Raw genomic sequence first — 16,134 nt, forward strand, 5'->3', positions numbered from 1 at the left:
TAAAAATTTTAAAAAATTTAACATTTTTAAAAATTTTAAAAAATTTTAAAAAATAAAGAAAAATTTAAAAATTTTAAAAATAAAAAAAATTAAAAATAAAATAAATAAATAAAAATTAAAATTTAAAAAATGTAAAAAAATTAAAAAAAATATAAATATAAATAATATAAAAATATAAAAACATTAAAAAATAAAAAACACATAAAAAAATAAAAAAATATACAAGGAAAAAGAAAAGTAAAAAAATAAAATAATAAAATAATAAAATAATAAATAATAATAATAATAATAATAATATTATGTATAGTTGATTTTGTAATTGAGGGTAATATGATAAAATATTAAACTAAGGTATTTATTAAAATATTTAAACAAACAAGTTTTTGTTGCCGTTACAAAATCAAATCGAAGCTGCTCGCTCAGTCGCAATTTCTCGGATTCGTTGGGGCGACGACGCCATTCTTCAATCTTCGTTGAATCTTCGCTGATGCCTGTAGCGGAAGAGCGGGAATGCTGCACGAACTCCTCCTCGCGCTTCTCGGCTTCACAGGCGACTTCGTCATCGACGAGCGGGAGCAGGCAGAAACCCTAGGTCTGGATTCGCACCACCAGTTCCCGGAGGAGCCCACCTTCAAACTCGCCCCAGATCTATCCTTCCTCCACCCCTCCGAAAGGTTCGAAGTAGTTTGATAATGATTTGCACTCAGTTCTCACCCTGTAAGAATAGATTGTGAAAGTTATTTTGTATGCTGTTATTCCTAACTGATAATGTTTAGATGTAAATTGTTTGCATCCTATAATATGAATGTTAATCCAATTTTTTTCAGGAGCCTTATTGAAAGGCTTGTATCGTTAGGTTTCTACTATAAGGAACTTGATCAATTTGCCACCAAATCACGGAATTTAAGTTTTATACATTCAGCAAAAAGTTTCTCTTTATCTCAAGACCTTGAAGTTCAGAAAGACAAAGTGAGAAAAGGAAGTGCATATCGAAGGACCGTTGCTAATGGCCTTGTGGAGATTTTATCAGTTTATAGAGCTGCCGTCCTTCAGATTGAGCAGAATTTGCTCTCTGATCCACTGCCTATTTTGGCAACTGTGACCCAAGGCCTGAATAAGGTATTTTTAATTTTTGTATACTGGAAATTTTTATAGAAATTTGGGATAATGAGTTTTGTGTTATCTAAATTTTTCTTATCATTGTTAAATTAGGAAAATTTCCATTTTTTGTTTGTTTAGTATTGCGTTATTGAACATTGTTCTTATTTAGTTTTTTCTTGTTGGTAATTATTGAAAAAAAAACATTTTAGTTTGAGGTTCTTTTACCTCCTCTGTACGAACTCGTCGTGGAAATTGAACGCGAAGACATACGAGGAGGACAACTACTCAATCTTTTGCACAAGCGTTGCCATTGTGGTGTTCCTGAATTGCAAGCATGCATTCAAAGGTAGTTTCTTTTGTATCACTTCCAAAGCTTTGATAACTCATTTTTCTAATCATTTGCATGACCATCAGTGAACACAATGGGATGCTTGTCTTTTCATTTTTCTAGTTGATGCAGGGCTCAACTACGCAATTTAGATATCACTGCTATAAATTTAGAACAGATGTCTCATCACTTGAAAATATTTGTATGTATCTATTGTTGGCTCCTGAGTTAGAGCATATGATATTTTCTCGTTTTATTAAGAATGCATTTGTTGAAAAGAGAAAGATCATTCAGTTCAATAAAGATTAAAAAAAAAAACTTGTGTGTGTGATCTATATCTGACACTTTAGTACAAATTTGAAGCAGCTACCTATGTTAGGCTCTGTACCTTGGGTATAGGTTTACATTGGACACTTATATCTTGTTATTTTCCAGATCTGCTAAATTTCACCTTTTTAAGATTTCATGCCACATTTGAATTTTCACAAGTCTTTTGAATTTGATCACTTACTGTTATAGAACTGAATATTTTGTTTTCACCATTGCATTTACACAGAAGTTGAGCTTATCTTCTATATGTTTATTTTCTTGGTTTTTGTGTGCAAAAACATAGGCTTCTGTGGCATGGTCATCAGGTTATGTACAACCAACTTGCGTCTTGGATGGTATATGGTATCCTTCAAGATCAGCATGGGGAATTTTTCATCCAGAGGTATTTGAGTTTAAAGAAAGTGCAACTATCAACTAGATAAAAGGGCGCATAAAACTTTCCTTTCTTTGTGTTATTTTGCAGATTCCTTTTATGATGTTTAATGTATAGAAAAAATCTATAGCATATCCTTTGGATAAATTTTTCTTTGACGTGCCTAATTCAACCACTTGTCCTCAAGGATCCATGATCTTTTTCTCTCAGTTCTTCGTTAAGGAATTCTGTGGCTTGCTAGTTCATTACATTCCTAGCTAATTTCTTTGGTATTCAACTAAAATAAAACTAATTTCTTTAGTATTCAACTAAAATCAAACTCTACTTTTCTAGGGAAGCTAGTACACAATCCTGCAAATGCTTCGTTGGAAGGTCAATAGTGCATGGTCTCAACCCTTGCAAGCTAGACATTAAAATATGGCTGCTCAGGCAGTTGAGGAGCAGCCTTACTGTTACCCTCTAATTCCTGTTCGAATAATTATCTCAAGCACTAGCTATGCCATCATCCCGATGATCAATCATCAACAAACTAGAAACTTCGGTAGTGCCAACCATTTATGGTCAGCCCTTGGACCTTATCCTTTCAATGAGCTCTATGCAAGCTATCAAATTTTTATGACATGCTCATAGGGCTTAGACATTCTAGGTTGACTGCCAGGTGTAATACATCTCTTAATTTTTTTCATTTTCGCACAACATTGACATTGTATTGTTGTTATACATTTGATAATGATGCAGTGCTTGAAAGCTTATTTAGCTTTGTAATTAGTCGAACCATTACCATATTCAACGAAGATCTTTTTTGTGTGTAACTCAGTTAGTTAATTAGCTCTTAATTATTAGGAAGTTGGAGATGATGATCTCATAGTTTGAATATATAATTGAATTTGTACCCAAATCGTGGGAGGCAGAATAAGGAGGACACTTGCATGTGAGAAGAACTAGAGTGTGTGACAAATTATTAAAATGAATCCTATTATTTATTTTATCGTCATAGATATTTATTTTGGCTTGTAGTAAAACTTTGGCTTCATTTATTGAATTTCTAATAAACTATATAAATGTTTGAAAAATGGTTTTTCAATTTTTTAAACATTAAATTTGTCAATGTTGTAGTTAAGGTATTGTTTCATGGTAAGGTTTCTATCCTTGATTTAAATGGTGAAGTATTGGTACCTTGTCCGTCGTGCTAACACTTTGCAAGCTTCAAGGCATTAAAGCATGTGGATACTGATTCCTTTAATTCCCTCTCAATTAGTTTAGTTCCCTCCCAATATACAAAACGCTTAGACGCGTGATGAAGTATGCCTAGATGAATTTAAATGATATTTACTCCTTCAATCTCCTTTCTCTTAGATTTTTGTACCTATAACTCTTAAGACTATAGAATTAGATAATCAATTGAGTTGAAATTTTATTGTATCATACTTTCTCAACACTTTGACATACTTAGCGCACACCAGAGCATGTTGGTCTCTTGGGATGTAGTTGTTTTACTCTTTAATGTCCGTCCATGCCTGTTTACTTTTTTTAAAGGAAGAATATAACATTTAAATTGCCAATTCAATTAAAATTTGGCTATACAAAATATAACAAATATCTCAATTAACAAATATTAGTTGTTGTATCATTTGTTGAATCCATCCCACATGGGCAACATTAAAAAGATTACTCATGCCAACCAATATCAGATTCCAGCAATTTATCAGAATTGTAAATTTCAGCAGTACTGCCTGGCAGAACATGAAATTTCAAACTCAAGTTGTAGCTTACAACAAATATGAACCTAAATAGCATTATAGGAGCAGTGTTATTACATTGAATATATAATCTGCAGTTACATTAGCATTTGAAAATTCTTTAATGATTTTGCAGACAAGATGGAAGGAGTGACGATAGTGAGTTATCTCATTCTGAACAAATCAAAAAGTTTATGGAGAAATCAGCTGATGACACAACTCTAACGGATTGGCACTCAGGATTTCATATATCTTTGGTATACTATGATAGATCTAAACCTATATCTCAATCATTTGAAGTTATCTACATGAATTTTATCTCACCAATTATATCTCTGCATTATATGTTGACTATTTTTGCAATTGTTATCTAGAACATCTTTGACTTTAATTGTTCGTCTTTTCTCTTTATAAAATTTATCAGTGATGTTTGGAAACCTCTATTTTTTGCCTAAACCTTGATGTAAAAAGATGGAGAGTTGCTTAGGCACTGACAACTAGTGTGAAACTACATCAAATTTGAAATTTATGCTTTTCAGTCTCTGTCATTGAAACAGACAGATTGAACACTTTAGTAGAGTAGAGTTCAAACTGCCATTTCCACTACCAAACTTTATCTTGAGTGGAACACTTGGACTTCAATTTGTTTGCATGAACTATGAGACCAAACATTCGACGCTTGTTGCTGGAGATTTGGATGTTAATGGACTAATATGGTGCGATTATTTTGGAAGTGTCCCTAGATCTGGACATGTAATCCAATCAGGTTAGATTCTCAAAATTGTCATGTCACCAGGTGCTCGAGTACTCATCCATATGCCCAAGCACAGGGAGGTGAGACCAGAGTGTCTAAAGTGCTTGTTGGAGGAGCACCTTCAATCAGCAATTCAGCATCACTAAGAGGGGTACCTTAGGTTGATCGTATGTACAGGTAGCTCACTCAGGTTGTTCATGAGGAAACAATAACAAAGAAAACCACTCCTGATTTCTTTCCTCCTTTTTCCTTTCCAGTGATCACAAGAGAAATAATTCTTCTATGCTCGTTGATGAGTGCTGACAACAAAAGGGGAAATGAATAAAAAAAGGCAAATGAAAATCAAGCGCTGAGAAAGTTGATTTATCTGATTCAGCTGAGTATTCTAGCCTTAATTCGTGGGGCTATAACTGGATGATGTCTGTGTATTCAGATTTTTGTGATATCAAACACATATGTGCTAATTTGAACTTGCAGCCAATGACACCTATTTGTCAGTTTAATAAAACCAGTTTAATATAGGATCTATGATAAACATGGGTTGGATAAATTATTGAATCTAGTTTGCAAACAGTTTAGTTACTCTTTATTCAGTTATTTCTTTGCGTTGATGCTGGAAAACTTGTAGCCTTATTCTTGTCGTTCTATGATTTTCAAATTGCAGGAAATGCTACCTGAGTATATACACATGCGTGTTGCTGAATCTATTCTTTTTGCTGGTAAAGCTGTTAGGGTTCTAAGAAACCCAACTACTAACTTTAGACTACAAGAATCCTTTATGCGCCAATTGGTTCTAAAAGGATCTTCTAGAGTTCAAAGTTATATTGAAACTTTTAGTTCCCAAAGGGAAGTATCTCCAGCTATGAATTTGATTGCTGAAGATCTGCTTCCACAATCTGAGGCTGACAAAATTGATGCAATGCTTAAAGAGCTAAAGGTTTTCCCCCTTCAGTATATGTCATGTTTATAGCATTTTTTACAGATCCAAACTTTTCCGCATGCCAAATTTTTTGTTTCTTCTATACTTAAAATGTTTATGCTTTAACCTGGTAATATTTTATGCAGAAATCATCTGAGTTCCAGAAAAGGTTGTTTGAATCTGCTGTAGGTTCAATTCGCATAATTGCAGCTAATCATCTTTGGCAGGTAACTCCTACTCGTATATATGACCACTACACACTATGTACTCTTTTTGATCTAATACTTAACTACTACATACCTGTAAAAGCTTGTGGTCGTGCGTGCTGATCTAAATGGACACCTGAAAGCTCTGAAAGATTACTTTTTATTAGCAAAAGGTGATTTCTTCCAGGTAAAATGCTAATAAAATTGTATGGTCCTTTATGTACTATTTTATATACTTGACTGTAAATGCATTTTAATACTTAACACTATTTCTTCTTGAAAGCCTCTACTATTTTAATTTCACTCTTTCCGTGCTGTTTTATATGCTTGATTCTAACACCATGCTCAATTGTAAGTGTTTTCTTGAAGAGAGCCGCCAATTGATGCGCCTACCTCCTCGTCAATCTACTGCTGAAGCAGATTTGATGGTCCCTTTCCAGTTGGTAAGGCTTAATTATTATAAATTCATGCAATTTAACATCGTTTCTGTAAAATGTCTTATGCCCATCATCTTATGAAACAACTTCTTTACATATTACCTGATTGCACATGTCTGATATGAATTATTTTTGCTAACTTTCATTTGGAAGAGTTACGGCTATACCCATTTTATCTGATGCAGGCTGCACTAAAGACTGTGGGGGATGAAGACAAATACTTTTCAAGAGTATCACTAAGGTGCCCTTATTAGCTTTTAATTTCTCACTCCAAAAATTGCCTTTTCTTGTGTCAATAAGTGATGCTATTTGTGCCACAGAATGCCTTCATTTGGAATTAACGTGTCTACATCTCAAGTTGATTTAAAGACAAAGAGTGTTGCTATGACAATTCCTTCACAAGGCAAGACTTCATCTGAGTCCTCGGTGGATGGCTGGGATGGTATGGCTCTTGAATATTCTGTTGATTGGCCATTGCAGCTATTTTTTACTCAAGAGGTCATCTCTAAGTAAGTTGTTGTGCTATGCAGTACTCTGTAATAGCCTAAATTCATTCTAGTAAGGTTTTAATGATTCATATCCATATCCATATCAAATAGTCAGAGAATGAAATTTCTGAAAGACCAATTCCATGTTGGACATAATAACAGTAAATCTGTATAGGTACCGAAAGGTTTTCCAGTACTTAATCAGACTAAAGAGAACACAAATGGAATTAGAGAAATCATGGGCTGCAGTCATGCATCAAGATCACATTGACTTTGCTAAGAATAGGAGGGATAGAAAAAATAATTTCATACCTCTACATCGTCGGCAACGATCCACACCTATGTGGAGAGTCAGGGAGCACATGATTTTCTTGATTAGGAATCTGCAATTTTATATCCAGGTAATAGTGAAGTGTATCATGTTCCTCTGAATTTGCTCATTGTAAAGTTTATCATAATGGTTATTTGGACTGTAGATTTTCAAGCTGCAAGCAACAAGATACAAACATCAGAGTTACAAGTGCTTTTATCTTGGCAGGATTTCATTTTATTACTTTAGTCAATGTTTCTTCATATTTGACCACCAATATGGCTAAATTTTTGTTCAAGTGCATGCTTTGTTCTTCAATTCTGCCAAGATAAAACATTAAACTCCTTCAAAGATTATAAGCAATATGGACTAAATTTGACCATTGTAATCCCGGCTTAGATGTTGGAGTAGGGCCTAGAGTGGCTGATTACTAATATTAGACTGTTAGTTTATTGATTTCAGTTAGTGCCATATGCATGCATTTCATCTTCGTTTATGCTATAATTTAATTAATATTAATTTTCACTTCGTTGGACTTTATCCAAGGAGTGCAGTAGTATTAATGTAATCTTAACTCCCTTGAAAAGTTATCAAATATAAATCTAAATAAAAATTTAAATATTTATTTAAAACAATATTATAAAAATTGTTAAGAAAAAATATTTAGAAACATCTATGAATTATTTTAGATCATTGAAATAATTGTAAGTATAAAAAAAATTGTGATGACAACTTTAGCTTTAAGAAAATGTAGATTCGCTACATTAACGACCCCCCCAGTGTCGGCCTCACAGATATGGAGGGAGGTACATGCAGGTAAAGCGTCAGGCGCATGGTGGGGTTAACCCCAGGCGTCAGTTTTTGAGAATCAACCTTGGCCATTACGCCAGAAATGTCATGCGCCCACCGTCTGTGCTACGCTCGGGGGACTTGACAAAAGTAAAGTTCCCAACAGAATTTCCAAGTAGACCATTGAGCTATTTATGGTGACAGCCACTTTTATGAGAAAAATATATTTCCACTGCTCTACTAATTTAATAGCAAGGAAGCTATTTTTTTAATCCCTTTGCTAATAAGTGTTCATGGAGAATTTGAATACTTGTTTATTGTTCATGAAAATGAGATATTTAGTCCCCTCGGGGCGGTGCGATGGTTAAGGCATGGGGTGTTGCCACATGAGGTCTTGGGGTCGAAACTCGGCGTGACCGAGCATAACCTCTCCTATGTCTTGGCCATTTGCACTAATGGCTAGTAGCCACCCGTGATTTACCTCCTTCGTGTTAGCCTAGGGACGGGTTGGCGGGGGTGCTAGGGGCGAGCGAATTGCCTTTTGCCACATGAAAATGAGATATTTACATTTTTCTTTGGTGTTGATTTTTTTTTTAAATCATCATTGTCATCAAGCTGCGTAAGCCCTAGCTATCTGTATTAATGACTAACAAAATAAATTGCTAATTTGTGTTTCACTTGGTTGTACTCAGTAAGTAGATGAACATTACTTTTCTCCGGGAATGTTTTCTAATATATTTTAGAAATTTTGTGAGGAATTGATATCGGACTATTCATTATCTGTATTTTGCAGGTAGATGTGATTGAGTCTCAGTGGAATCTTTTACAAGCTCATTTGCAAGATTCTCATGATTTTACTGAATTAGTGGGCTTTCATCAAGAGTATGTATCAATCCATTTCTTTGCACTAGAGAGTAATATTCTAGATTCTCATGGAAGTTTCCAATTATTTTAGAGTCAAGCTATTACATCACATGAAAGGGAAACCAAACGCAGTCCCTTTTGAGCTATTATTCCTTACAATCTTGGTTAAAGTGACTCGGGTTGCTTCATGAACTTGCATGATTTTCTAACTTTATATTAAATACCTTTCTTGAACCCGTTGCACATACTGTAGATTTCTGCCTTGTATAAATTTCTGCCTGTTTGCTATTTTCAGAATTGCTATTTTTGTCTCATTTTTAGACTTTCATGTACGATGTCTTTTATTTCTTTTTAAAACTGGTAGGTTCTGTTTATGTTCACAAAATTGCCCTCAGCCATCATGGTTGTGTTCTTAGACTATTCTTGTTGCTTTTAATTCTTGTAATGCGCAGTATTTTTAGTTGACGTCACTGTAACAATAAAGATCGTTTATTTAAAGTTTATGAGAATGCTCTGTTTTCTTTCAACAACTTTCCATGTTTAACCAATGATCCGTACTCCATAGGTACTTGGCAGCTTTAATTTCACAGTCCTTTCTGGATATTGGATCTGTCTCTAGAATTCTGGACAGCATTATGAAACTTTGCCTGCAGTTTTGCTGGAGCATCGAGCAGTATGAAGGCAACGCAAATATGTCTGAATTGGAGCATATAGCTGAGGTAGGCATTGAATAAACTTCCTCTCTTTAACTTCTATCGATATCCTTGGTTTTCCATTATACTCTTCTCTGAAAAGTTGTTACATGGGACTCTGATAGAAAGGGCAACTAAGTATAGAAATTAAAGAAGTGCTTAGAATAATGTATGCAAATTTATGTGCTGACTCATAAGTCAAGATTGTGATCACATGTTGCATTTGTAATTCTTGTGATCCCCACTTTTAAACATATTGTTAACATATATTGAATAATTTGTCATGCAAGGTGTTTTCTCTTGTAAACCAATTTGGGGTGTAACCTTCCAAACATAACATAAGATCTATAATTTCCTAGAATCAATTCCTAGGTGATTGTTTTTTTTTCTGATGAAATCTAGTGTGTTTCCCTTTATTTTGTGGGAGGCCAATAATATGATATTTTGTCTGATCAGACACATTTATTAACATTTCTAAAGCTGCCAACATATCTGCCCTCATGCTCTTGTTGTATCATTTTGTTTCACAGGAGTTCAATAAGAAATCCAACTCTCTCTATACAATATTGCGTAGCAGCCGGCTTGCTGGAAGCCAACGAGCACCATTTCTGCGACAATTCCTCATGCGCTTGAACTTCAATTCTTTCTTCGAGGTATCTTTCCTTCATGGTAAATTGAACCGAACACCTGCAATATATCAATCAAACATCATCCTTTTTTTTCTTTCCAACTACAGCAAACTGCCCGAGGCGTGTTGAATGTTGTGAGGGCACGACCGACCATGCCTCTTCAGCAGGAATAAGAGCAATGCCGAATGCCGAATCCAGAAGGTAAATGCTGATGAACATCCACTCTCTCTCTCTCTCTCATGGTGAATTGACATCAACGGCAGTGTATGAATGAAAATTTAAGAAAAAAAAGGTCGGTAATTGTTTTGTATCAATCATTTCCTTCTCACCGAAAGGATGAGATTTGCTTGCCGAACTTGACATTTGCATGCACCGGAGGAAGTCGGTTGCCGACCAGCAATGTGCACGAGTGCCAGCTAGTTTTTTTTTGTTTTTTTATCGTGATGGTGGAATATTTAATCTCAGGCTAAATATAACGATATCTTGTCTGACGGTGCATATTTGTTTTATTAGTCTTCAATTGTTGTTTGATTTGCTTCTTTTGTTAAAGGAATGGTTGCAGTCGGCTGGTGGATTTTTCTTGTTCTGTTCCTCCTTTGCTTTACAACCGTCAGTCCCATGGAATATCAAACAAACAAGACATGTATGGTATGGCAACATCAATGATGAATCACAATTCATCAATTAAAAGTTTAGGGGTTGAATGTTTCTTTAGAGTATGTCTTGGGGAATTTTTTTTGTATTTTTAGTTAATTTGACGGTCAGTTATAAAGTGACTTGTGATTGTAAGAGCTGATTGAAATAGTGGAACCACTTTTTATTATAATTTAATTAATAGAATGCTACTTTTAAAATATTTATTTCTAGTGGATGTTAGCTACGATCTTAGTTTTTTGGGTGCTTACTTGGTTTTGGTAGAATAATAGAAGGGTACATTCTGGTAAATGACCATTTATTCAGTAGTTATTTCAGATTTTAAGAAACATGAGATGGATTAACGACATGACATCGTATTAAACCCAGTAACGATAGCTCTGTTAATTCACTGCTCGTTGGAGAGAATCGTCTCTCGCAGTTCCGTCTCCTTCCGGCGGTTTCCCGGCCGATAGTAGCCCGTCACCGGATCCGGCATCCAGGAAGAGGAAGACGCGGAAGCATGGGAGGCGCCGCCGCCGGTCATGGTGGAGTCCGCCATCCCCTTACCCGCCGCTGCGTTCTGCTCCGCGTTGATTGCCACAGTGGCCGCCGCCGTGTATCCCCTCCTGTACCGTAGCAATTAAAGCATCACGCATCTCATTTTATATGATTTATCGCACTACATAGTGAATTCATGACCACTGACTGACCTGCTAACAGAGGGAGTACTGACGTAATTCTTGAGAGACGCAGCGACGCCGACGAGAGAGCGAGCCATCTCTGCCTGTTTACAGCAAAAGGAAAGGAATAGAACTGAGGAAGATTAAAGAGAGAGTTGAAGGCAAACAGAAGAGACTGAGGTCGTCTTCTTCCTCCTCCTCCTCTCACTCTCCCTCTTTCTCAACCTTTCATCCTTTTGCGTGTGAGGAAAACAGAGAGATCTGTGGTTTAATTTATAGCAAACTATACGAATTTAAAAAATAAAAAAGTTAGAAATAGTGGAAGTAATAATTCATGTGCTCTTCGGCATCACATGTATATAATAATAATAATAATATATCGAGAAATTAGTATATCTTGTCCTGATCACCGGCAGTGATGGGCCCAAACTCCAGATTCAAATCAATGGATGTGTGTGGATCCTGTGCTCTTGCCGTAGCGTGATCTGTGCTCTGTATGACTAGAGAGGGACTGAGAAGTTGCTTCGCAGTTGCTTTAAAGCGAGGAGGAGGACGAAGAAGAAGAAGCAGCAGCAGCAGAGAAGCTGCCTCCGATTTTCCTCTTGAGTTCGTTGAATCCAGGGCCGCCTCAAGGTTGAGGTCCTAGGTAAAAAAAAATTAAAAAGTAAAATTTTTTAATATATTTTTAATTTTTTTAATATTTTTTATTTAGATTTGGGACCGAAAATAATAATTTAAAATAAATATTTTTAAAATTAATTATTAAAAAGAATTAAATATTTTTTTAAAAAAAAATAAATTTTTATATAAAATTTAGTTTTCTGACGAGTATTTTGATAATAATTTTATTTTTTATTAATAAAATTATTAAATTATTTAATCTTTTTAGTTACAATATCAAATAGATTTTATTAATTTTAATTTTAAAAAATTTATTTTTACTAATGCATTTTACTTTGTATTTTATGATAAAAAAATCTCTAATTCATATTATTATCGAGAAATAAAAAGAAAGAGCGAGGAAAAAATATTATCGGCAAAGGAATAGAAGGACGTTCGGTGAGGAAGGAGAAACATGTAAAATCGCTGATGAAAAAAGAAAAGGGCACAATGAGAATCGAAGTAAAATTATTAAGATTTTTAAGAAATATTGAGAAGAAAAGAATTCATTAGGTTTTATAAGAATAGTATTACTAATCGTAAAATAAAATGGGAATCGAAGTAATAATAAAAAAAGAAAGAAATATGTCAATTTAAAAATGAATTATATTTAAGGTAGAATAAAATTTCATATAAAATTATGGTAGACAATTAATGAGAAAATAAAGATAAGTACAAGTATAAATAAGGAGTGGAATCGATAATGAATTAATTGACAAGGTGTCATTAATGAATTAACAAGACATTTATAATTAATTAATATTAATGATGCTAATTTAATTTTTTTTAATATCTTTAATTAATTAATTAATGGGTCCCAATAGAAGGTATAAATAGGAAGTAGAATCGATAATGAATTAATTAACAAGGTGTCATTAATGAATTAACAAAATATTTATAATTAATTAATATTAATGATGCTAATTTAATTTTTTTAATATTTTTAATTAATTAATTAATGTGTCCTAAAATTAGGGCCTAGACATAGGCCAACCTTGAGCCGGGCCTGGTTGAATCGGTCAACGTCGAAGTTGCGCTTCTTCGTGAGTCGCCGACGCTTGGCGTCGAGGCAGCTCTGGAAGGGGCCCTCGAAGGAAGAAGGCGTAGCCTAGCATGAAGTAGACTAGAGGGATGTGACGTAGAAGCAGAAAGGCTCCAGAAAGCGAGCCTCTTGGACTCTACCGTCTGCGCCTCCCACATCTCCCGCCTCACCTCTGTCGCCGCCGCCACCTCGATCTCCATCCTCTCCGCTTCCATTTTCTTCACTCATGGTCCCTCCGCGTCGACGACGCCGGCTGGATCATGCTCTCGGTCGCCCTCGTCGCCTTCACATTTATTCAAACGGCTTGAGAGCGTGCCTTAGAGTCTAGAGACAGTCAGACAGAGGAAGCAGAGGTGTAGCTGCGCTCACCATTTCAGGAAGGACGATGACGACGTCGCCGAAGACGATGACCGCGGCGGAATCGACCAGCGTCGTTACCAGACGCACGGCCTCTACCCGGGCCGCCCGGACGACCATCTTCGCCTTCACTGTAAAAATCGACGCCTCCTCTGTCTTCGTCGTCGACGGCAGCAGCGGACGGGGAAGGATGGGAAATTAACTTAATTTCGTTGATAGAAATAAAATTATTGATAGAATATTACGAGGTGTGCTAATAAAATACGAAGTGATAATTTTTTTTTTTTTTTGATAAAGATAAGAGTGGAGATTGAATAGGATGAGGTGATACAAATAAAAAGATTTAGATTTAATGTATTTGATATTGATGGTAGCTGAGATGATGAATCTGTCAGAAGGATGTATCTGAAATGTTGATCGTATCTCCATGATTTGGATGATGAGTTGTCTTCTGGATTGACTGAGTCATCCGAAATTTCCTGGTCAATAGTATCTGTATCCAGTGACCGGGTTACCCCGGTGCTCGAGGTAATCCCACAAATATATGAGCAACCGAGTAATAGTGGAATAGTGAAATAAATACAATATAAAGACGATGACGTATCTTGGCCCCGGGGCGCCCTCGGATGTATGGGCGAGCTGATCGCGATGCTGGTTGAGTCGTCGCGGCTCTGACGAGTATATGGATGTGAGTCAGCCAGGGAGTCGAATTTGAGGGCGACGATACGGAATCCGATGAGGCATGAATCCAAAAGGCGGCACGTAGACCGCAATACCACAACGGCTCGCAGGCCGGAACATGGCACGCAGGCCGGATAAGACCAATAACCCATAATCATAATAGCGGTGCGAAGAGTAAAATACAGCGGCTCGATGGTCGGGATCACATCATCTCGCAGGCCGAACACTATCTCAACTCGAAGGCCAAAATAGACAAACCCAAGCATTCAGACGGCGGCTTCCCGGAGGGTGACGATGGCTGTCGCCGGAGGCGGCGCCCGCTAGGGGGCGATGTCGGCGGTTGTCACCGGAGGCGGCACCCGCTAGGGGGCAATGTCGACGGCTGTCACTGGAGGCGGCGCCCGCTAGGGGGCGATGTCGGCGGCTGCTGGAGGTGTCGATGGCGGCATCCGCAGCCGTTGGAGGCGACATCCGCAGCCGTTGGAGGCGGCAGTAGCAGCGGGAAGCACCGGCAGCCGCTAGAGGAAGCCTTGGCGCCCGCCGGAGGTGGCTGCGCCCGCCGAATGCGGAGTCGGCGACGCCTGCTGGCTACAGCGTCCGCTGGAAGTGGCCGTAGCGTGTGGAGGTGGCGGCAGGAGGCCCGCTGGCGGCGGAGGTGGCAACACGTAGAGGTTGTGCGAGAGAGGGGAAGCGACAGTTGGAGATCTCTGCTGGCGAGAGGAGAGGAGGATAGGAGAAGCGGCCAGAACCCCCTCCTGTGCTAGGCGACGGAGAGAAAAACGCTCCAAATCCCTTGTGCTCGACGGCGGCCAAAAACACAAGCCCGACCTCCCCCTTTTCGTGAAAGGTGGCCTGGTCACAGAAAGGAGAAAGAGAGATAGAAGGAGGGCAGCGGCTACAAGCTGTCCGGTGGTCGACATCGCGAGGGGAAGAAGGGGGAGAGATGCACCGTCGGCGAAGGAGAAGGAGACAGCAGTGTCTGTCCTGTCCGGCGATGGCGCCGTGAGGAGGAGAGGAGTGGTCGGTCTGTCTAGCTGTGCCATCGCGAGGAGAAGCAAGAGTGCGACAGCGGAGTCGCGGGGATGAGAAAGAGAGCAGTAGAGGTGGTGGCCGGAGGCCGACGTTGGCGCCGGCGAAGAGTGTGAGAAGGAGGAAAAAAGGCCTCCTCCTTACTGTTGACAGCGGTCGGATCCCCTTCCCCCGAACCAGCCCCCCTCTCTTATGAACAATACTCCTTCTCCCCTCAAGCCCTAACTTGTGCAAAGACCTAGATACCCCTGCCTTTCTCTCCTAATCTCTTCTCTGCCACTAAACCATCTCCGTATCAGATATTATTAGTGTTGGTTGCTACTTGGAAAGCCTAACGGTTCCACTGTACAAAATTTTTGTACAAAGGTCTGAACCTTTTCCCTAGCTACCATGTGTTCTTTTAAATTAAACTTGGATCGCCTGCGGAACTTAACACGTTTGATCCTAAGTTTAACTTATTTGTTCTTTTAGGTTTAGACTTGGATCTCCTACGAAACTTAACACGTTCGATCCAAATCACCTAGGTCACAAAGTCAATTAAATATCTATTTCCAAAATTGGCTTCCAGTACTGCATGGCGAGGCACTTGACCTTCTTGGATATGGGAGCAACCACCACCGACTAGACAAAGCCTTTTAAGGAAATTAAATATTTAACTCTCCCATAGTAACCCTAAGTTAACCACTAAGAACAATCGAATCACAAGGAAAAGAAAAATAAAAGAACACAACATCGAAAACTATTTCGAAAAAACTAGAATCGCATGACTCTTGTATTTGGTATTTTTTTTACAAAGAAACAAAACTAGCATGATGCGGAAAATAATTACTAGTTATACCTTTCTTTGTAGACAATGACCTCTTGATCTTCTACCGTATTCCTCTTCTAATCTCGGATGTTGTGTGGGCAACAATCTTCCGAGACGAAAACCACCAAAGCACCTTCTTCTTCCTTCCTTCAAGTTTCGGTCAAGCACAAAAGCTTCCAAAAGATGAAGAATTTTACCACCAACCAAGCTCCAAGGGATGCAAGTTTTCTCTCCTTCTTCTCCAAGCTAGAACCATCCACCAATTAAGACTCCAAGAGCATG

General features: G+C 37.7%; 2 protein-coding genes across 3 annotated transcripts; one reads left to right on the forward strand and one right to left on the reverse strand.

Moving 5' to 3' along the window:
* The first annotated feature begins 391 nt into the window (after positions 1–391).
* LOC121969476 (gamma-tubulin complex component 4-like) lies at positions 392–10,815 on the forward strand. 2 transcript variants are annotated; one of them, XM_042519606.1, is made up of 17 exons: positions 392–674; positions 828–1,119; positions 1,311–1,447; positions 2,043–2,141; positions 4,008–4,128; positions 5,290–5,562; positions 5,691–5,771; positions 5,854–5,937; positions 6,107–6,193; positions 6,373–6,428; positions 6,508–6,696; positions 6,851–7,076; positions 8,568–8,656; positions 9,204–9,357; positions 9,861–9,983; positions 10,067–10,160; positions 10,510–10,815. In XM_042519606.1, the coding sequence occupies exons 1-16, from the start codon at positions 511–513 to the stop codon at positions 10,130–10,132; spliced, it is 2,241 nt and encodes a 746-aa protein (XP_042375540.1). In that variant the 5' UTR covers positions 392–510; the 3' UTR covers positions 10,133–10,160; positions 10,510–10,815. The 2 variants fall into 2 exon arrangements, with proteins under 2 accessions (XP_042375540.1, XP_042375541.1); XM_042519607.1 differs by having other exon boundaries at positions 10,522–10,815.
* A 79-nt stretch (positions 10,816–10,894) lies between these two features.
* On the reverse strand, positions 10,895–11,539 carry LOC121969477 (late embryogenesis abundant protein Lea5-D-like). Its single transcript, XM_042519608.1, has 2 exons — positions 11,306–11,539; positions 10,895–11,221 (listed from the first exon to the last, which is right to left on the reverse strand). The coding sequence occupies exons 1-2, from the start codon at positions 11,371–11,373 to the stop codon at positions 11,002–11,004; spliced, it is 288 nt and encodes a 95-aa protein (XP_042375542.1). The 5' UTR covers positions 11,374–11,539; the 3' UTR covers positions 10,895–11,001.
* Between the last annotated feature and the right edge of the window lie 4,595 nt (positions 11,540–16,134).

The sequence above is a fragment of the Zingiber officinale genome, chromosome 4A (genome assembly GCF_018446385.1).
Source record: "Zingiber officinale cultivar Zhangliang chromosome 4A, Zo_v1.1, whole genome shotgun sequence".
Lineage (NCBI taxonomy): Eukaryota > Viridiplantae > Streptophyta > Magnoliopsida > Zingiberales > Zingiberaceae > Zingiber > Zingiber officinale.

Coding starts and splice junctions, on each gene's coding strand:
- LOC121969476 (XM_042519606.1), top strand. CDS start 511: ATGCTGCACGAACTCCTCCTCGCGCTTCTCGGCTTCACAGGCGACTTC. Junction 6,697..6,850: donor ACTCAAGAGGTCATCTCTAA/GTAAGTTGTTGT, acceptor AAATCTGTATAG/GTACCGAAAGGTTTTCCAGT. Junction 8,657..9,203: donor TTAGTGGGCTTTCATCAAGA/GTATGTATCAAT, acceptor CGTACTCCATAG/GTACTTGGCAGCTTTAATTT.
- LOC121969477 (XM_042519608.1), bottom strand. CDS start 11,373: ATGGCTCGCTCTCTCGTCGGCGTCGCTGCGTCTCTCAAGAATTACGTC. Junction 11,222..11,305: donor AGTACTCCCTCTGTTAGCAG/GTCAGTCAGTGG, acceptor GCTACGGTACAG/GAGGGGATACACGGCGGCGG.